Here is a 23,286-nt window from a genome sequence, read left to right as displayed (position 1 = left end):
CGGAAATTTCCATAGTACTGGACTTCCCTACGGTTTAACGCTACAGACACAGCCTCTAACTATACTAGGCGTGCCCTTTTCAGACACCCTAGCACTACCAATCCAAAAATTGCAGGAGACAAGCAGGGAAAGGATAAGGCTGTTCAAACCAACCTTCTTCTCCTTTTATGGCAGAGCGACAGTAATAAAAACAATCGTCGCCCCAATGCTGATGCACACTGTCAATATCACAGGCATCACACTGGCACAAGAAAATAAATTATCAAAAGAACTCCTGGATTTCTTCTGGAATGGGAGAAAACGCGAAGTAAAGAAAGAATATCTACAACTCAAACAGGAAGAAGGGGGTTATGCTCTGCCCGATCACAGAAGCTTGCTACAAGCAAACACGTTCAAAACCGTACGGAAGGCCTTAAACTCCAACCACATTTCTGGCCTACTAATTAGATATTTTATAGGACTTTTCCTCCCCCTCTTTGGGATCACGGACTATGCTGGACCCCGCGCAAGGGGGGTGCCCAAGTGGTACCGTACAGTAGTGAAATCGATCACAACACTCAGAGACAGAGGAATAGCAATCCTCACACACAAACCCAAAGCAGTATACTGGGATTTCTTCCAACTTTCCAGGCATGATACACCCAATCTTAGTACAAATAATGAAATTCTCTTCAGAAACATCAAAAATAGCTGGGGACAGCCTTTTCATCGGGATCTAGCCTGGAGAATAGCCTACGGGCGGCTCCCGGTGAAACAGGTGAAATCCCGGTATGTACCTAACCCTTGCGACCCATTCTGCGATGTCTGCCGGGACGTGGAAACGGTGGACCACTTCTTTTATTTTTGCCCACCAGCCCAACGCATCTGGCGGAGACTCAGCACAGCATTGGGAATCCCCATGCTGACAGTAGAAGAGGTAGTACGACTACAATTCCCGCCACCAGCCCAAAAAACCCAAAAGTTCACTATCTTCCTAATCAATGTACTAAAATATCACATCTGGAAAGTACGGAAAAAATCCCAGGTACGAGACGCAAATTTAATGTATGCAAGAATAAGAAAAGGTTTCTTTTTCTACTTACACAAATTTCTTGCACAAGAAAGGCACTTACTAGGAGACTTTAAATTTGTGAATCAATACTGCAAACCACCGATAATATGCTTTCTTATACAGGGACACATCAAGCCCTGTATATCTCTTTAGGACCCAAAAAAAACCCACCATCCACCCACCCCAGGAAAAAGAATAACCACTCTGTTTCCCCTAGCCACAAAGCTTTCGCTGGCACGGTCTCTTTACTCCAAACAAGGGGGGGAGAGCTGAGAACCCGGGCGGCGAAGGCTTACTGCGAGGCGGTGCTGCTCCTCGTGAGCGGCATCTCCCGGGCCAGTCTCTTCCCCATTCTAAGTCCCAGTGGTACCAGGTATACAAGTTCCTCAGTAAGTTCCTATTCATTCCTACTTACCGAACCTTAAGTCCCGTTATTTTAGATTTAAAATAAATATTTAAACAAGTCCTATTATTTATATCCTGTTAAAAAAAAAAAAAAAAAAAAAAAAAATATATATATATATATATATATATATATATATATACCTGGAATAAAAATAAGGATATTATATTTAGTAACATAAAAAGAACTTCCATTAATACTGGAGTAAATCATTACTTTAGATAAAATAATATGAGAACTAGAGACAAAAGTCTACGTTTAACCTTTTCTGAACAGGTAAATTGAGATTATATGTTACAGACCAATTAGCCAATAAGGCTAAACAGGTTGACTGAGGCCTCTTTTTACCTCCTACTATCCTACTCTATCTTATATCATACTCCTCTTTTACTGTCTGCTGATCCTCAGCATGCTTTATTCTCCAAAGGCCAATGATGAGAGACATGAACTCCCATTCTACCTCAATAAAGGTCGAAACTAGTCTGGGTAGTGGCCCTTCCCTTAATGCATAACATTAGAAATATCTGCAAGGAGATGTATTTTGCATTATAGGAGATACTGAGATAAGAGTGTTGGTATCTTGCTCCACCTTTGCAACAATCGCCCTGGTGTTGTACCACCTTACCCCAGTCCTGAAGATACTTTCAGGTGCAAACTTTGTTTGCTCACACTTGGATAAAGGATTAAACTAAATTTATTATACTCTAACCAAGTGAAAAATAAACTTTCAATAGCATTTAAAGAGTTGGCTGTGAATATTCTTGGCATCACTGCAGTGCAATGCTTCAGGAAAAAGAACCGAGTACCTTTCTTGCCAAACCACAAAATGAATTTGTAGTCAATGAAAAAAAAAAAAGTAACAAACATAAGGAAGAGAAGTGGATGAAAGAATAGCACTTAATGGTATATAAAAAAATTTAATCCAGTATCACAAGCAGAGTAAATTTGACATCCAATTACAAAATGCATTAAAAACACTATAGATTAGGAGTATGGTGAAGAGACTTATGTGCTAGATGTAATGCCAAATCTTAGAAATAACAAAGAACAACCAGGATTTCTTCAAACATCCCATAGCATTCTAGAGATAAATAACATAAGCAAGATGTGTGCTTCCTTTTTATTGCAAACTGTACTAGGTATGCTTTTCTCAAAGTGGAACCAGACTCACTGGTTAAAAATTAAGGGAATTTTCTTAAATATCATCTTAAGATAAATCTCACTGCTAGAAAATGCTAAGTATACTTTACCATAAATATTTTCTCTCTCTCTTTCATGAAAACAAAAGAAAACTAACTTTTTATATATTTTAATACAAAATTATAGAACTTTCTATATATTTTAATACAAAATTATACACACCTTCTCTTAAAAATTCTTTCAATTTATGTGTGCATACTTTTTTTAGTTCCTCTTCTTTAGCTGCTTGAATCAAGGCCAAAACATATTTTGCCAAATGTCTAGGATCTGCATCAGTCCTTTTAATTAAAATTTTAATTACTTTTGGAAAAAGAATATTAATAATAAAATAATCAACAATATTAGAATTTATTATCATAACCAGCCAAAATAGTGACCTCTGTTTGACTGGTTATTCCCATAAAGATCTGTTATAACAGATGTGCAATGTACAATCTCTCTCTGTCAATCCCACTTTTTCGTGGTATTAGTCTATTTCCACAAAAGAGACTGGCAAATTCAGCAAGCATTCCATTGTAATAGGATATCTTCGAAGTGGGAGGAAATACCAACTAAGCCCAGCAGGTGGTAGTAACCCTCACTGACTAGTGAAATGAAAAATACCACTACCTCCAAAGTCTGATACAGCCAAAGTTATATCTGGTATCTAAAGCAGGGATTCTGGCTTTTATTTCCTCCCTCTCTTTTCCATGCAGTGAGTGATACCCTTCAAGGGTATGCAAACATACTTAGAGAGACAAAACCTCTTCAGTTTTGAGGTTAGAGCAGTAATAAGGTTTTACAGGCTAGCTACTAGATAACATATACACCCAAACTAATGAGTAGGTAATGAGCCAGGAGGCATCCCAATCAGTTGGCACATAATCATGCTGTCACACTGTGCCTGCCAAATTGCTTTAGCTCTAAGCACACTCTCCAGCGGTGCTTGTAAATCTAAAGAACATGAGACCAAAAATGACTAAGTGAAAAATGTTGCATAGAAAAGAAAACATGGACAATTCCAGGCACAATATGGCAGAAGGGTTATTTGGCAGATGATTAGGAAGTCTACTGATGGATTATCATCAGTAAGGTGAATACATTTTTTGTGTGGAAGTAGGGGGTTTGTCAAGCACTAACAATAAGGATAGTTGTGAAGATATTTTATCCACAGGATGAAAACAAGAATATCATTTCTTGTCAAATGTGCTTTCCAATGCAATGAAAAAAAAAAAAAAAAACTTACTACAAGAAGATCATTTGTGTGCAGCAGGAAGAAGGATGAAAGTATAGAATTCTGAAGCTCCATATCAGAGAAGAAAATGGCAGCCTAACTGCAATGGATACAAGTCTCAAGATGGTAGTTTGATAAGCAAACCACTGTGCCAGCCTCAGCCTCAGATCACTCTTAACATTACCTTTGTAATGTTAAGAGTGACCACACAAAAGGTCAGTAACATTGTTCAGGAGATCAACTGTAGATAGAGTAGCAGGATCTATATTGCTGGTGAAGAAGCTGGCTGTTCATAAGCTTCTCAAATACTGTCAAAAGTTAGATGGCTAATTTTTATCATAAATATCCATATATTTATGATATATGAATGGACTGAATATAGGCTAATTTCCATGACAGATGCCAGATGAGTAAGAAAGATGGTTAAGATGATACACTATGGCTGTTAATTTGAAATACAAATTTTTGAGCATAAGTGGACTTATCAAGTCTTCAAGACAAGACGATACCTCCACTTAAAAATCCTTGAAGAGCTTTAATATCAAAGCTCTTCAAGGATTCTTCTGATTTCTTCCTGACAAAAAACCAGAGGAGACATGGAGTGATGAATTCTTAGTATAAGTGAGAGGTGGTGGTGGTGTGCTATGCACAACTATGCAGGAGTTGGAAAACAGTAATGCCAGGAGGTATAGTATCATCTGGATGGTGTAAGAGTAGGAAGCATGAAAGGATAGTTTCATCCACTGGCTTTAGTGAGGAACCACATGGTTTGATTGCCATTTAAGCAGCAGACAAATTTCTGAATTTGGTTCTTTCCAAGTCAGATTTGGATTTATTGATGTGTTTTTGTTAACTGTTGCAAGCTCTGACCACTATCCAAGCTGTGGGAAATCACGGTTTGGAGGATTCATCCAAGGCTTGGATAGCAGTCAGGAATTTTCAGTGGAATTGGAATTATTTCTGTTATTTGATTGAAGCGGGTATCTGGATCAGGAGATAGAAAGAGTAATTAGACTTTGGAATGAAGGAGTAGAAGTTTAGCCATTCCATCTGGCACACTGCAGTGCTAAAATATATGAGACTAAGAGGAGAGTGGATTAGGTGTGTTATGTGTTATTGGATTAGGTTATTAGGTTAATATACATATATAGTATATAGTTTAATATACATATAAAACTCTACATATATAGACTTGTTGTTGCTCCCAATGTAAATTTACAACCAATAGATAATATTAAGAATAGGACTCTAGCATTGATGTAGTAAGTTTTTTTGTTTTTTTTTACCACCAGAGGTCAGGCCAATAATTGTTGTAATGGTTGGTCAGTAACTTTAGCAAACCATGTAGATTGTAGTGCAGCTTGTTTCTCTGTATATAGTATATATGCTCCAGAAGATGACCTTGATATAAAGGTCGAAATATCGAGTGTGAATTTTGGTTTATATTAAACTAAAGTTTTACTCAAACATGGTAGTTGTTTCCATAATTTTCCAAAATGTACTGTTACAAGAGTATTTGAACAGGTTGAAGAATGGGGATGTCACTTCAACATTGCTAAGTGTAAAGTTATGCATTTGACTGGAGAAAAGGGAATGAGATGTGCCATATTGGACCAACTTTAATTCAGGAAGTGGAGACAGGAGATCTGGAGGATCTTGGTGGATAGTGAACTGAAGTTCAGGAGATACATCATGAAAGTTGTTAGAGTTACCCACAAAACCATCTATAATATGAATAAGAAGGTAATAGCTCCACTGTATAAGATGCTAATTAAGCCTCATTTGGATTTCTGCACAGATCTCATCACCTGGCTATATTGGTGATAAGGAAACACTGAAGAGAGACTGCAGTGTCAAATAATTAAGACTGTCTCAGGATTCTGACATATCAAGTATGAGAACAGATTGAGAGAAAGGAGATTGGCAGATAGGAGAAAGATGGGTAATATAACTGAGATGTATAAGTTAGTGAGAGGAGCTTATCAAATAGATACAGGAGAATTGTTGCATAAATGGGTGATTCAAGAACAACAGATCACATGAGCAAAGATGTGAAAGGGAGATTTTTTTTTACTGGTCTGGGTGGTGAACAAGTGGAAGAAATTGCCAGAATGGGTGGTGAGTGCTCCAACACTGAATCAAGGCAAGGTATGAGAGTTACTGTGGTCTGCGAGTGTTTGGCCTCCAACAGAGAATCTTTGGACTCAGTGGTGTAGCTAGAGCTCTTGCCACCCGGGGCGGTCCCTGAGTTTGCCACCCCTCTCAATACACACCAAATATACTACAAAAAGTCAAAACGACGTATAGGGAAATAAATTAAAACACTGTTGATTTTTGAAATAAAACTTTAATTTCAACATTCTAAAATGTTATTTTTCTTACTTTTCTGTTAGCAAAATCGATGATATTGGCGAAGTGTCCATTTCATAGTAATGTAGGTAATTCTTAATCAATTTTATTTAGAAAAACTCCTCTCAACGAGCAACACCTACAGCAATTGTGAGGAAAATTCGCAGTAGTATTACAATATTTGGAACTGAGTTCTCGAGACTGTATTTTAGAATTAACTGCAAAAGTTCAAAAAGGTTCAAAGCCGCCCGAGGCAGATCGCCCCCCCACCCTCCCCTAGCTACGCCTCTGTTTGAACTCCATTGATGTTGGAGGTAATATAATATTTGAAAAAATAGCTAAAAGAAAATCATAAAAGGGGATAAGCTAGTGTTACTAAATTTTTAAAGGGGTGTGTGGGTGCTGAACGTTTGGGAAACACTTGCATGAAGTATACTAAACCACAGCAGCTAATCTTTACAAAGAAAAATAATGAAGATCACATCTGCTATTGTCCACTTGAAAGCAGAAAAGGTAACTTCAATAAGGAAAGGTCAATGGAAGAGCCAATTTTATTTTAAAGATTCTGGACTAAATACAGGACTAAGCTGACTGAATTAACATAAAGAAGCAAGACTGGTATTAGGAGTTTAATAACTGTCAAAAATAGGAATTTTCTAAGTGGCTGATGCAATTATTTTTGTCATTTTATTATTATTTTTTAACCTATTTAATTTTTTTTTAATCTCATGAGCTCAGGCTAGGCAGGTTGATTAGTTTAAGACATCATGCAACTTACAATAGTATCATGCTAGCTGCTTCAGTGTAGTGTATATATTCCTGAAGATGATCTTAACGTAAAGGTTGAAATATAATATTTTAATTAAATTAAACTTGCCAAGAAATTATAAATCAAGGAAATCAACCTACACTATTTCAGACAATAACATATTGTGTAAAGGACCACAAGATGATGACACATTTCCAGTTGTCATTTCCAAAAGTTAGATAGGTATAAAATAAAATGGACTTGCCTACTCCCTATAAGGGAATAAAAGGCATTAGCTGATTTTTTTTATTGAAGAAATTATATTCTTGTTTAATCTTTTATCCAAATATAAGCAAACAGTTTGCAAGTGAAGTATCTTCATCACTAGGTTACTTGTTTATAAAGGTTGATGTAGAATTGTACAATTAAAGTTTTCTTTTTTAGTATTCAAGTCCATAAATCTAATATCATGAGGACTTTAATACACTTTTTTTCACCTTCTAGGTCAGAATCATAATCTCTCCCACTATCCCCTTCCCTCAACTCAACTCAACTTCCAACACGTAGTCAGTGATATGTAGTCAGTCGGTGGGCAGGGTTCCTAAGGAGTGCAAAGAAGGTAAAATAGTACCACTCCACAAGCATGGTTCTAAGATAGAAGTCTCCAACTATAGATCAGTCTGTGAAGCTGAGATTGTGGTGAAGGTGTTGGAGAGATTAGTAAGGAATAGAATATACAGGAATGGGTTGATGTACATAGTATTCTTTATGACGTATGAATTTGTAAAAGGTAGGTCCGTCTCTAAGCAATTTACTTGCATTTTATGATAAGGTAACAAGTGTGTTAGATAAGGGAGAATCATATACAGTGATATTCTTGGAATTTGCAAAAGCGTTTGATAGATTACCACATGATAAGTTGTGTACAAGCTGGAGGATGGAAATAGTATACTGGTTAGATGGATCTGTGATTGGCTGTCGGAATGATACCAGCAGGTTGTGAATGATGGAGCAGTGTATCAAAAAAGGAGGGCAACCAATGGCATTCCCCAGGGTTCTATTCTTGAGCTCCTGCTGTTTAACTTGTTTGTAAACAATATATCATGTGGACTGACTGGGGCATCTCCAGATGTTTGCTGGAGATCCCCAGTAAATCCCTTGCACTTATTGACAGTTTTAATATCACTAAGTGCAAGATGTTGCATTTTGGAGTGCAGAAATATAAGGCTGCGTACTATATTGATAGTGCCATACTGCAGGAAGTGGATGAAATTAAAGATTTGGAAGTGATGGTTGATTGACAGTAGACTGAAGTTCACAGGGCATATTGCTAGTGTAATATCCCCCTTATTTGGGTTTATTATTTCTTCTTTAACTTTACTCTACGGGTTAGTTATTTCCGATACCTGGAAAACTCTGGAAAAGAGTTAATGACTGCACCACCAGGGTTCTCCTTGTGGTATTAGATATGCCCAGCTTCCAATAGAGTTTACTCTGAGATTATCCTAAAACTTAACTAACATTTTATACTTCCGCTCACAGGTCCGTTATTTTTTTTTTTTGGAAACAGTGCATTGCATAAAGATCAGGAGGTACACTTCTTTAAAAAACAAACATGTTTATTTAAACTAAAAGGCAATTAAGGGTTCCCTCTTAACTCTACTCTAAGCATATAATTTTAGCAATTTAACATTTGTATACACACTGAGTCATGCAATATTTTAACATTCAAAGAAAACTGTCAGCCCTTCTCAATACTAGGATTATCATGCTCTATAAAATTTATAACAAGTATCTCCACCTATATTTGTGTACAATTAATTCTTAGATTTACTTTCCAGTCTGGAACTATGAACTATATTAAGCACCAAAAATGTCCTGTGGACTCAGTCAATTTCCCATCTCTTAAACAAACACAGCAAATGTACTCGCATATCTTCATTAACATACAATTCTATACCCGTTCCTAGTTCCTTCGCAAGCTTCGTTGTTGCCTATGGAAGTCAAAGCCACGTTTCAGGCTTTGACTTCCATACAGGGGTCCCCTATCTTTATCGTCGTCTCACATAGATGACTCCAGGGGCTCAAAGCACATTTCACCGACGTTTCTAAGTCGGCTGAATACGTCCAACGCACATTGCAGGTTCTCACTGGTAAGGCATGCTAGTCCGTCTTTTCTTCTCCTTCGATGACTTCACGGCACCCACGGCCACCTTTCCTCGACTTCAAATGGTTCGATGAACACAACGCATGGCGAGAAGACTGGATCCGGAGTTCTCTACTCTCTTTGTTGTATCTTAGAGGACTTCCTATATACAATTCCTCAGGTCCCTGGACTAAGGGTTGAGGCCTCCGAATATTCTCACAAAAAACAGTGTTGACCTTCAACGTTAATGTTCACTTATAATTCTCACGGAACACACACACACACACAATCTTGTTTACAAAAAGCGGAACTGCTTAAGATCTAAACCACTTTTTGTGACACTGCCCTTGAAACTTGCATCTGGCTGGCTCCAAGCACAATTAAAGGCACTTACTTTATGTATAATTCCTACATCAAAACTATGCCGATTTCTATGACTTTTCCCATGAATCTTAAAATTTAAATATTTATCTGATATTTACAATTTCTGCACAGACTTGCATGTTAATTTCTTGGAGTTAAAGTACATGAGTTTTCACAAAATTTACAATTTTATTACACAAATATTTATCTTGTTTATGAGTTGTGACCCCTGTAAAAGTTGATGCATCAAATTTTAGACTAGTGTTGCAAAGGCTGCACATCGTAGTGGTGCTATGATAAGAAGTACTCTAACATGTAGGGATAAAGCAGTGGTTGTACCACTGTATAAAGTTCTGGTCAGACCACACTTGGACTATTGTGCTCAAATCTGGTCACCTGGTTTTCAAGGTGATGTGGAGACATTGAAGAGAGTCCAGTGGCGAGTAACTAAGACAATGTCAGGACTGTGGAATGCTGGCTATGAACAGAGGGTTGAAGAGATGTGAATTACAGAGTTTGGTGGATAGGAGGAAGAGAGGTGATAGGATAGAGACATTTAAGTTAGTGAAAGGCTTTTATCAGATTAATCCAGAGGGGATTATAAAAAAAGAGTAGAAGATGAGGGGAAGAACCAGAGGTCATCCCTGGAAGTTATGTAAAAGTATGGTGAAAAGGAGTAGATTTTTACATGAAGAATTATCAGTGAATGGAACACCTTACCAGAATGTGTTGTTAATGCAAAGAGTGTTAAGGATTTTAAGATTCTATATGATAAATATGTTGTTAGTTGAATAATCCTCCCACGATGCGTCTGCTGGCTCCATGGAGGGTGTAATAATAATATGCATAGGAGAAAGGATGTGAATCAATTTTGCACAGGTGGGAAGTACAATGACAACTGATGAAATCATATGGTGAACCAATGGATGTTGTATAAATTTCTCATAATAATTATAGTAAATGCTATGTTATAGGTCAGTACAAGAAGTTTAAATTATACAGAAAACATAAAGAATGACAGGATTGGATTTGAAAAGGTATTTGAACAAGTTAATCTTTGAGCATAACTGTCAACAACAAATTATGCAATAACAAAAGTAATTAACTTTAATGAAAGCACAGATAACACTGAAAATAACAGTACATCAGTGTGTAGAAACAAGCAAATCAAAGAACAGGATACAAGGTACATACAACAATCAGTTTACCAATTAAAAACAGTTGCCGAGAGCTAGAAATTAATATATTAATAAATCTATTATTAATAAATAAATACATTATATTAATAAATATATTTTAATATATTTATTAATATATTGTTTATATTAATATTATTAATACTTGAATAAATAAATACACTGTACAGTGATACCTCGGTTAACAAAGATAATTCATTCCGGAATCACATTCGTTAGCCGAAACGCGATTCCTTTTTATTGCTGTCCTCCTCCTCCTCTGATGAGCACTCTTTATCTTCCTTGTCTCTTTCCTGATTCAGTTGATTTTTCAACTCTTCAAGATCTTCTGATGTCAGATCTTTTGAGTGTTCTTCAACTAATTCTTCTACATCTTTTTTTCCAGGCAGCATTAAGTGTCCCAACTGACACTTTGTCCCATGCCATGGCAATGACTTGAATAGCATGAAGGATATGATAATGATCTTCCCAGAATTCCCTCAGAGTCAGACTGGTAAATGAAGTTGCATCAAAACATCTTTGGAAGATGTGTTTTGTATACAATTTCTTAAAGTTTGATATGACCTGTTGGTCCATGAGTTGAAAAATAGATGTGATGCTTGCAGGAAGAAATTTTATCTTGAAGTTAAATTCTGCCTCCAAATCTTCTTCCAAGCCAGGTGGATGCCCTAGAGCATTGTCTGGAAGAAACACAGCTTTTCAGGCAAGTTTTCTTCTTTCAGGTACTTTATCACTGAGCCCAAACACCTCCACGATCCACTCTGTGAATATGCTTCTTGTTACCCATGCCTTGGTGTTTGACTTCCAATAAACACTAAGCATGGGCTTGCAAACATTCTCCTTCTTGAAAATTCTTGGTGTCTCAGAGTGGTGGACCAACATTGGTTTAATTTTGAGATCACCATTTGCATCAGCACAAAATAAAATAGTTATTCTATCTTTCATAGGTTTGTACCCTGGCATACACTTCTCTTCTTTTGTGATGAAAGTTCTTTTGGGCATTTGCTTCCAGAACAACCTAGTTTTATCACAATTAAACATTTATTCTGGCTTGTATCCATGAATGATGGTCCACTCCTGAAATTCACAGCCACACAGAGCTTGCACCATACTGACACTGGTATGAAGCGTCTCACTTCTCGCTGTCTCGAATGTAAACAACCCAGTCGGATTGGTGGGTCTTCCCTATGTGATGTGGTCAGCTCATTTCTTTGTCACACACATACAGATGGAAAAGATAAGTTCCTGTAATGGCCCGACCGTTCCTGTTTGCTGCTTTATGTTAGCGTGCACATCCACTAAAACATTCGTTAGCCGAGTCCGAAAAACAGCGAAAAAAAATCTTTGTTAGCCGAAATATTCATTAGCAGGGTCACTCGTTAGCCGAGGTATCATTGTATTAATAAATATATTTTAATATTATTTATTAATATATTAATTTCTAGCTCGTGACAACTTTATAATTGGTAAACCAATTGTTGTATGTACCTTGTATTCCTTTTCTTTGATTTGCTTGTTTCTACACACTAATGATGTGGTTATTTTCAGTAAGAAATATCTGTACTTTCATTAAAGTTAACTACTGTGCTTCTCACATAATTTGTTGTTTATTTCAACAGGTTAGTCATGATGGTGACAAATCTGAGGTTATTGTATAATGATGCTTGGAATCACATCACTGACCTTGTAGTTAACAAATGCATATTATTAATATAAAAATAAGAAAATGAACATACTTTAAAATAAATATTTAAGTCAAAACAATACTCACATAGGTTGCAGAAATGAAATCAGCCACTCCATTAATACTTCTGGATTTTCAATAATCATGATCAAAGATTACTTATTTAAAGTCTTTTTATGCAAATCAATCTCCTAAAATCTATATGTATATCAAAAAATTGCTATTAAGCACTAAACACCTTTTAAGATAAATTTTGCTACAAGAGTTTTAAAAATTTTTCATGTTCCTTGTTAATTAAGCAAATTTTTACTATAATATGAAATACTGGTTTGCAGATTTATGGTGTAAGGACATTATACATCAGACAAAATGTTATGATATATTTTTATGCTATTCCTCAAAACATATTAATATTATTACAGGCTACTCCAAAGGAGTCCTTAGACTCATCAAGAGAGGACCTATGACAAGAACCAACATTTGCACAGTATCTATCATACTTTGCTTTGAACTCATTCACAGTTATGGCACCCACAACAGACTGTAGCAACCTATCCCACTCATTCACCACTCTCTCCCCAAGCAAAAAAACCTGGTTCTAACACCCTTGCTAACTACACTCATTCAGTTTCCAAGACTGGCCCCCTAGTTCTCCTACCACCAGAACTGTTCTGAAAAATTTTCTCTGAATTAATCTTGTAAAAACTCTAGTAATTTGTATGTCTTAGTCATATCACCCCATTTCCATCTATCAACCAGTTTCTGTAACCCACAGATCTTCAACCTGTTGTTGTAAGGTACATTCCATAGACCTGCTACCATCTTGGTCTTACAAGATAGGGTCTTATAAAGGCTCAATAAAGAGGAACAATAACCTGCTTGTCTCTGCTCATCAAAGTATTCTTCAGTAACCAAGTAATCTGATGAGCTGTTTTAGCCACTTTTGCTATGTGTCCCCCTAAACTTTATTCTCCTGACTCTAGTGCAGTCTGCCTCCCAAACACTCCTTTACTACTTCCCATGCACTATCAACATCCAGCCCTTGCAGTTTTACATGCCATGGCACTGATCCGAGCAATCTCCTAGGCTTGTCATACTTACCAGTAATTATGACATATTTATAATTAAGTCATACTTACCAGTAATACTTATCTGTAATTCCACATATATATCGTTTTAATTAAAAATTCCACATATTTAGCCACCTCCAAATCATATAATCATTCTCTCATAATTGTTACAGACAAATTCTCAGATGCAATTAATAGATTGAGCACACTCAAACACCAAGTATATTCCATCACATGCTGTCTCAGGTAATTATTCCTTAGTAATTGCATAAATTCCATTTCTTGCCTCCCATGTGTCCTCTCCTCCTTCCGATCTATGTTACTGTAATTGAAATCCCCCATAATAATTACCTGTCCTCTATTCATCGAGTCTATTTGCTGATGCATACTATCTCCATCTTTTTTATTCCCTGGTCTATAGCAGACCAGTGGTGGCCAGTGAAATTTTAAGTGGGGGTGCTGCCTATATAAAATAAAAAAATTCTTTTTTTCCTAATTAGTAACCAATTTATTAATAAATAAATTTGTAGATTTATTTATTAATAAATTGGTTACTGATTAGGAAAAAATAATAATTATTATTTTTTTATCGGCAGCACCCCCACTTAAAATTTCACTGGCCGCCACTGATCCAACTGTATATTTTGTTCTGCTGGTGTCTATCTCACACCAGATAGTCTATTTCTAATATGTGCTATTTTCACTGGCCTGCAGTTGAACTTCTACTCTCTTTGGTTGCAGTTCATTGGCTACATCATCAATATTTCTGTTATATAAAAGATAATATAATCTTTTCTATCCTCCCTGAATGCACTATACCCTTCTGTCCGACTAACTATATCATCTTCTGTCAGCTACGTCTCACTAATGCCAATAACCTTTGTCCAGGATGAACTAACCGATGCCAAAAATTCCTCCTGCTTGTTCCGAATATTCTTGGCATTTGGAACAAGAATATCCCATTCTTGTTCCAAATGAGATATTCTGGTTTATTACCAGTAGTATTAACTTAGGTCATATTATATACATTCTTACACTCAACTGTCTCACTGATGTCTGCATATCTACTCAACAGCTTTCCACCCCCACCCCACCCCAAAAAGAAAAACTCTGGTTTCCCTGATTTTGTGCATCCACTTTCACTTCATTCAGCACCAACTGTTCCAGTCTCCAAACACCATATCCATTCAGATGCAAACCATCGTTCTTGTATAAGTTCTTTTGCCTGTCAAATGCACTCCACACATCCACAAACTCTACACCAATCCTCCAGCATAACTATGCATCGACTACTTCTCAGCTCTACTCTGTCATACCGCAGCAACAGACTCACTATCTTAACTCTCTCACTCTTTTCTTTTGCTACTTCCAGTAATTCTTTCATGTCCTCTCTCATGCCATACTTTCTCCTTTCAAATCATTCATTCCAGCAAATATGATCATCTCTTTCACTTTACCCTTTTGCCCTCTAATAGCCTCACTAACATTATTAATTTTTGCACCTGGAGAGCACGATTTTGCCAATCTCAAACCATTCACAGCTCTTATGACTGAGCCATACAAAACTTTCTCCTTGATTTTTTTTTTCCTTCTGTCATAGTCGAGCGCACATTTCTCTTAACTCTTACTTCTTTCTTCCTGATATCAGCCCACCCACTCACAAGACGTTTCTGCATTTGTTGTAGCTTCCGCTTTTCCCTGTGTATCACTCCATGTAACCAAGCTATTTCCCTCCTTACATCTGTCATACTATTCTCTCAATGAGAGTAACACAATATTTCATGATAGTTACTAATCAATAACTTTCTTCCAAACTTGTCAAATCTCAAATTTGATCAGCTTTTTACAGTTTGATAATTTAAATTATCTCCTAAATGCATCAACCTCCTTAATCTCTGTCTTTTCAAAGTAGCATTATCAGACTACATTCCTAAAGTGAGAAGAAAATACAAACGGAGTTAAATGGATAAGTAGCATTATGAAGCATGATTTTTTTTTTTTTTTTATGGAAAGCATTTCAAGAGAGTTTGGTCAACTACTATGGATGAACAAGAAGGAACATATCACATTTGATTTGAAAAGCTGTGAGTTGTATTCCTTGGTAAACATGTGGTGGAAGATTGTTCTAGAGGACAGCAGTGGAAGAGATAAATGAGGAAGAGGAGAAATTTGTTCCATCAGTTTGGAGCTGAACTGTGAGAAGGTGCTTGTTAGCTGTGGCATGTGTTTCGACAGATTTGCAAGAGGATGAGGGAATTATTAATGCCAGTTCTGATGAACAGCAGCCAAAGAAGTATTTATAGAAGATGAAGGATACAGAGACTGAATGCGTGTGCAAAAGTGAGTGGAGCATATTAGTGTGTGTGTGAGAGAGAGAGAGAGAGAGAGAGAGGGGGGGGGTCATCAATCACTCTAACTGCTCTTTTCTGCATATAGGGTTAAGAGCTGTTCAGAGTTAAAAATAATGCCTCAAGAGAAAGCCTAATTTTTTGGATGCAGAGGAGGCAATAGTTGCGATGTTTGTTCCAAGAGAGATCAGAGGTTAGATTATTCCGAGAAGGTGAATTTCATCCTAAATAGAAATTCGAGTATTTTCATGGTAAGATTGAAAGAACAGGGTTCCTTTTTTTTCTGGGAAATAAAGCAGAGCTGTGTTTTCCTGGCACTGAAGTTGATGTTATCCAATCCCCATTGATGAATGCTTTGAAGATCAAAATTTAAGGTAGTAGAGATTAGATTACAAGGCGGTTGTGGTGATTTGTGCTTTGCAGTATTTGTCAAACAAAAAGGATGATTGTAATGTGCTGTCATCAGCAAAACTGTGTACTGGATTGGCAGTCAGCTGGAGTAGGTCGTTTATGTATAGAAGGGAGAGAGGCAAGAGAACAGAGCCTTATGGAAGTCCACCCCTCCTCCTCCTTCTATCCACTAGACCAGGGGTCGGGAACCTTTTTGAACCAAAGAGCCATTCCACCAAAAAAATTAATTAAAACAAAATTTTGGGAGCCGCAACTTCAATTCGATTTTTCCTGGTGACCCAAAGTTGCAGTTAGTTCAAACTTAGGTAAATTTGTTTTTAATTCAGTACTTCCAGATATCAAATACCACTTTTATGTTTGCATATATATTTTTTATATGTTCAATAAATAAAACAACATTAAGTTTGATTGAGTTTTTAATCACAAAACATGCTTAAGTAAGTATAATATTGCAAAAAAAAAAGTCAGAATTTGTATTGCAAAAAGAATTAGTCCGAACAAAAATACAATATCATGTATTTTAATAGATATTTGATTGTTTTAATTTAAAATTCACTAATGAGACTTTATTTTGCATCTTCTCAGCCAATTTACTTAAATTTGGATTGTATGTCGTGCACTTTAATAGTAATTCGGCTTTCAAACTTTCATCGGTCAATTTGTTCCTATACTTATTTTTAATGTAATTCATTGAAGAGAAAAATTGTTTGCAATTGTACGTTGAACCGAAAAGAGTCAAAATCCCAAAAGCAAGTCACCTGGCATTTGAATAATTAGTTGGGAAAGAATTCTAACATTTAAATATAATTTCCTGTGGTGGTGGTGGTTCTTCCATAGTTTCCTCGTTTTCTACAATTTGTGCTACCATTTCCTGAAGTTTTTGTACCCAGATGCTTTTATTCTGAATTTCCAGAAGCTCCATTTGTAGTTCTGCAATTGATATTTGGGGAAAAGCTTCAATATCTATTAATTTTAAATTGCAATTTAACAGATGTAATATATTCCTGATGTTTTTTTTTAAATCCTGAAAACTGCTTGTAAATGAATCTAAAATTACTGTAATCATTTCAGCGAATAATTTGCAATCAACTTTTTCTTGATTGATTTAAATTCAATCTACAATTTTTTAGATTTTCAAAATATATAAATTTTTCTTCAGTAACATCTTTAAAAAACACTCTTAGTTTCTGTCTGTTCAAAGGTAAGGACTTCCTCTAGTAATTGTAAGGCTGTGTTTCCTTTCCCTTGCAACTTCAAATTTATCTTATTAAAATGTTCTGTCACATCTAGCAAAAAACAAAAATTTTGTATCCATTCGGAATTACTGAGAAGTAATTTTAACTCAATATAAAAGAGCTGCACTTTGTTCAGCCAAGAGCCGCATGCAGCTCTGAAGTGGTTCTCAACCCCTGCACTAGACCATGCAAATTGCAGTCCTTCAATCTGTCTTCATATTCAAATTCCAGCCACCTTCTACTACTTTAGTCAATCATTTCTGATTGACTAAATGATACAAATAATACAGAAATCTATCTCTTCCAACTTCTCTTTATTATTTTGAAAACCAGGTGACCAATTTATGCACACTAATCTACAGGTGGTCTGATCAGAACCTTATACAATGGAATTGTTTACATGTCTTTACTTCTGTATACCAGTGTCCTCTGCACCACTGTCATAATCTGCCATGCTGACCTCACAATTTTAGCAAAATCTCCCCAAAATTTTAAGTCCCTATCCACCATCATCCCCCAGATCCCTCATCTCTTCCACCGTCACTAAGATATCCCCACCACTTTTATACTCTGAAACCCCCTCTTTGCTTCCCAAATTTTAAAATCTTACATTTTGCAGCATTGAAATGGTAATCCCACTCATTTTCCCAATCCCCTAGTCTATTCAAGTTGTGAGGCAATGACAACTATTCTACTCATAATTGTTCCCAATTTCACAGCATCTGTGAACAAGTGTATGTTATCATTCCTCTCCTTCCCCCAATATTATTTACACACAAATTAAACAGCAATGGCTCCCAAACACCCTTGGGACATACCATTAGTGATTTTCCACTTTTGGTTGGGATATTGGGGAGCAATATCCCAACCAAATATGCAACCTGCTGATACCTATCGGACAGCCAACCTATTATTCAACCCTATTTGTTCCAGTTTAATTTGTCATTAAATTTCATTATGTCCAACTTGTCATTGAAATGTCATTATTGCAATAAGTGAGATGTGGTTGGAAGAGGATGACATACTGACAGGAAAAGGGATGGCAGGATATGATGTTTTTATGAAGATAGAAAAGGCAAAACTGGAGGTGGAGGGCTTTTGATGATAGAAAAGGAACTGCACCCAAAGGGATAATAACGACAGCAGTTTTGAGGCAGCGTGGTATGAGATAGAGTTGAAGAGAATGAAATACTTAGTTGCATATTGCTACAGACCTGGTAATGCAGAGGGCAGTTATTTGCTTATACATCTCAATAATGAAATGTATAAGCAAATTAGTCAAGCAAATATAGTAATATAGACTGGGATGATAGAATCTGGAAGTAAAGAAAATTAATTTCTTGAATTTTTGAGGGACAACTATCTTAGGTAATATGTAACAGAGGGCATGTGAGGATTATGGAGTTTGGATTTTATCATCTCATCAGAGGATGTTATTTTAAATGAGATATTGAATCTCCTCTGGTTGGCGAGAGTGACCATGAAGTGATTACCTGGTTGCCAGATACGTGAGGATTTCTGTGAGGAAAGGATATGTGGAACTTCAAGAATGGTGATTATGAAAAGCTCAGGAGAGACAGCTTGTAGCTGTATGAAGGAGAACAAGAGGTCATCCCTGTAAGATGAATAAGGAAGTGTGAACAAAGGAGTGAGAAGCAGCTTTTTTTTTTTGCTAGGAGAGTGTTGAATGATTAGAATATATTGCAAATCCATTCCAATCAAACACTCTCCTAGCAAAAAAAAAAAAAAAAATCATTCACCAATCATTTTACATGAAATTTAATTCAGAAGTCACTGAAATATACTGAAAAATAGCATCTTCATTGCAAATTGGGAATGAAGAGTCATACTCTTCAATTGGCCTGAGTTTGATTTTTGATATTCTTCACATGGGCTTCAATTGAAGAGTTGTGACACTTCATTCCCAATTTGCAATGAAGATGCTGTTTTTCAGTAACTTCTGAATTAAATTTCATGTTAAGTTTTGTGATCTCCTACAGGTGTAGCAAGGATTTTCATCCCACAAAACAAGCAAATCAGTCAAAGAACACATGTAGTTTAAACAAAAGTACTTTGTAATACTTGCAGTGAAGACTGCAGTTATACAGTATAGACAGTGGATAGTTTAGTGTTATGTTACAGGGCCTCCTGTGATGAATCCTAACTCCATTGCGATATCATTTAATGATAATAGTATTTGTAAATTATTATTTCTTTGCATATGCTGTTAAGTACTGCTGTCAATTTTTAGTTTCAGTGGACATCATCAGATGTTGTATGGTCACTTCACTCCTTGGTTATGTACCACAAGTCTTAGCAAAGTAGTCCTACTGTATGCTTTTGTGGAGGCTTCGACTCTCTTAATACCAGTTGCTCCAGACATACCATCCATCCATCCATCCATCCATCTCAGTGAGGGTCTACTACTTCCTCTTTTTCCAGGAACAACTTTATCTTCTATTAATGTTTTGAGAAGTTCTCCTTCCATTTTTTCAATGCGTCCAAGGTATTTCAGCTTTTTATCTGTCAATATCCTAAAGGAGTCTTAAAATTTCACCAATCCTTTCTAGCACCCATCTATTTGTTTGCCTTTCAGTATGAGATCCTGAAGTCTTCTGTGCTACCACATCTCAAAAGCAGCAATCCTTTTCCCATTAGACTTCTATAGGTTCCAAGTTTCACATTCATAAATCACCGTTAAAGAAATAGCTATGTCCAGAATCCTCAACTTTATTCCTGTAAGCATTGTGTTTTAGCTATTCTTAATCTTCTTCTGATGCCGTCTGAACAGCAGTTCTTCATATTAATGACAAATCTCACACACACACACACTCAAATTTGTTGACTTACTCAATTATTTCTCCATTAAGGTATACTTATTTCTCATGAGGTTTTCTGTCTATATTTCCTTTGAGATAGTTTATAATCTTTGTCTTGCTAGGGTTGAGTTTAAATCCTCTATTCTTGCTGATCTCATTAACTTAGTCAAGGATAATTCCTAGTTCCTCCCTATCATTGCAAGGAGTACTGTATCATCAGAGTAACTCAGAATGCTTACCCATCTGCTACACACATGATGTCCAACAGGTCAGAAGAAGGTGGGCCTCCTTGCCTAACTCCCCTTCCTCCCTGAAGCCAATCAGTTAATCCAACATCTGTTCTTGTTCATTATGTTAAATAAATAATGTGTTGAGCAAAAACCATTATTTTCATTACATCCTATAATTTCACATGCTGAACACAGTCAAAAGCTTTGCAGTAATCTAAGAAACATGTTACCAAAGGAAGGTTAAACTCTTTTTATTTCCCAATGATCTGTAATGCTGTAAAGTAGGTAATTTAAGGTAATTCTCTGATGAAATTCCTCAGCAGGGAAGTCCCAAAATCATATCATTTATGCTTCAAAAAAAATAATTAAATAAATGAAAATAATAGTATTACAATTTTAATGATATAATTAGCAAAAGGATCAGAAAACATGTCTTCTATCCAGATTAAAGTGACTTTTTTCTCCTTGGCAATTTCTTTGGGGGGGGGGGGGGGGGCATGTTTAAAAATGATTTTTTTTTTTTTGTATATTGCATATATACATTTTTGGCTCAAATATAAGAGATCAATATAATTATATTATTTTTATTATTACATGAACATTTTACTCCACATCTCACCATTTCCCCTACTGTTTATTTCTCCCACTACACACAACTACTATCAACGCCATCTACCACCCATCACCACCAACAACAGTATTTTTTGTCTGTAAATTGCACCTGTTCTGATATATATATATATTTCCCCACTACATACAACCAATTCAACGCCATTTACCATCCTTTGCTGGTATTTTAGTATATAAATTGCACGCATTCTGATATATATCATAACACACACACACATACATAACATCATCAGCAGCAATTTCCCTCAAGGGATGTTCAGATGTAAGTAAACATAAGTAATTATATATATATAACTTTTTTCTTATATTGGAGCGAAAGTTTATTTTCATAATTATTATTAGCATCTGCTTAACTTCGTAGTTATTTAAGAAAGTTAAAAAAAATACGAAGGGGGGGGGGGGAGAACATACGAGGACTCGCAATACGATCCATATTTTGATGAATTAAATGCTGCCTGCCCCCTTATCGTTATTATTCTGGATCTCTATCAGTGCCAGTTACCAATTAATCGCTTAGCTAGTCCTAGGAAATCAGACCAACAGGGAAGACAGTCCTAGATGACACAATCGAGGATTTCGCGATTAGAAAATTATTGTTGTACAGGCACCTCCATGAAGTCCGAAAACTCATTGCAGGAGATTCAAAATATCCACAAAATCTACCATACTTCTTGAACCCATTAACAGACAAAGCGCCCACAACACTGGCAACCCATTCCATTCATTCACAACTCTCCAAGTGAAAAATCTAGTTCCTCACACCTACTAACCACGCTTTTATTCAACTTCTACGGATGAGGTCATCCCTGGAAGATCTCTTGTTCTGCACTCTCTAGCCAAGTGCTGAAACATTTCACCTACATCAAACCTATAAAACCCCTTAGGTGACTTGAATGTTTTACCATATCCCCTTTTTTTTTAGCCTATTAACCAACAACGCTCCCCCCGTACACATTATACACACTCTCTCCTCTTCTTTAGTACTTAACTTGTTATTTATACAATGATAAATGCATTTTCACGCACTAGGCTTCCAGTTTCAATAATAAACCCTTGTAGAATGATACAACTTCTATTTAAATGGTTCTGTAATGCATTTTAAATGCATATTTTGAACGAATGATGTATATCTCCATTACTTTTCCTGCAGCTGAAGTCAAGCGGTTCAGTCACTAAATCCCTGGATCAGTCCTGAACCAATTTTCTAAATTTTCTGGTTACATCCAGAAATTAGTCAGAATCACTGTGCTGAGGATTTTAATGACGTTTTTCTTGCTCATTTGCAAAGGATTAATAGCATTTTAATCATTTATTACCAAAACATGTTGAGAATTAGCTTAAACTGCTTTATGTGCGAATATCTCTTGTCTCTTAATTTTCTGAATAGTAGAACTAATTACATAAATTTGCATTTCTTTTAAAATAATATTTTCAAATAGAAACAGTTACTTTAATCCTGGACAGTTTATCTACATTTTAAACAAAATATGTTTAAATTAAAATGTTAAATGTATAAAATAAATAAATTTCGCACAATAATGTCATATACTTACATTCTCTGAAACGAAATCAAGTCATATTCTAACGGTCTAGGTAACAGCTGATTAAAGACAAATACTCTCAAAACCAGCAGTAAATTCTGGGGTTATTTTCATATGAAAGTGTCAACAGCAACAAATTAATGAATGTTTTTGTTGTTTGACTATTTATAGATGCAATTGTGTGTGTGCTCGAGCGCGCTTTAATAAAAACAGTAGAACAATAATAAAAAGCCGGTTCAGTTTCAATATTTATCTGTTATTTATGGATTATAATTTACAGTCTATAGTTTATACCAGGGGTCGGCAACCATTTCAGACTCAATGGCCACATTCAACTTTTATTTTTAATAATCGGGCCGCAAGTGTGTAATTAAGAGAAAATAGTGAGTGAAAAAAATATTTGAGTTATCAATTTTTATTATATCAATCTTAAAAAATCACAGAAATGTTTAAAATACGAGATATGAAACAAGCATGAAAATGAAATTTATTATCACGTATAAATAAAGTAATTGAGTACTTAAATACAAAGAGCCAATAGGCTTCATTTCGGCGATATAACTCTGATTCCAATCTTTGAGTTTCTTATTCGGTTTTAAAACAATGTGGGATTTAATATCCCCTTAATTTAAATAAAGTAACAGAGTTT

The 23,286-nt window shown here is 35.9% G+C and overlaps 1 protein-coding gene across 2 annotated transcripts in view; it reads right to left on the bottom strand.

The window, feature by feature from the left end:
* The window catches only part of LOC150105673 (uncharacterized), a 211,184-nt gene extending 188,437 nt beyond the window's left edge, over positions 1-22,747 (bottom strand). For both annotated transcript variants that reach the window (XM_090394995.1, XM_090394994.1), the window contains exons 1-3: positions 22,650-22,747; positions 12,441-12,551; positions 2,817-2,932 (exon numbers count right to left, since the gene is read on the bottom strand). In XM_090394995.1, the coding sequence (XP_090251121.1) occupies positions 2,817-2,932; positions 12,441-12,499 (175 nt within the window). In that variant the 5' untranslated portion in view covers positions 12,500-12,551; positions 22,650-22,747. The remainder of the gene's footprint in view (positions 1-2,816; positions 2,933-12,440; positions 12,552-22,649) is intronic.
* Between the last annotated feature and the right edge of the window lie 539 nt (positions 22,748-23,286).

The sequence above is a fragment of the Typopeltis vanoorti genome, chromosome 6, assembly GCF_054136105.1.
Source record: "Typopeltis vanoorti isolate ZY-2024b chromosome 6, IOZ_Tvanoo_1.0, whole genome shotgun sequence".
Classification (NCBI taxonomy): domain Eukaryota; kingdom Metazoa; phylum Arthropoda; class Arachnida; order Uropygi; family Thelyphonidae; genus Typopeltis; species Typopeltis vanoorti.
This window is presented reverse-complemented; position numbering and strand designations above follow the sequence as displayed.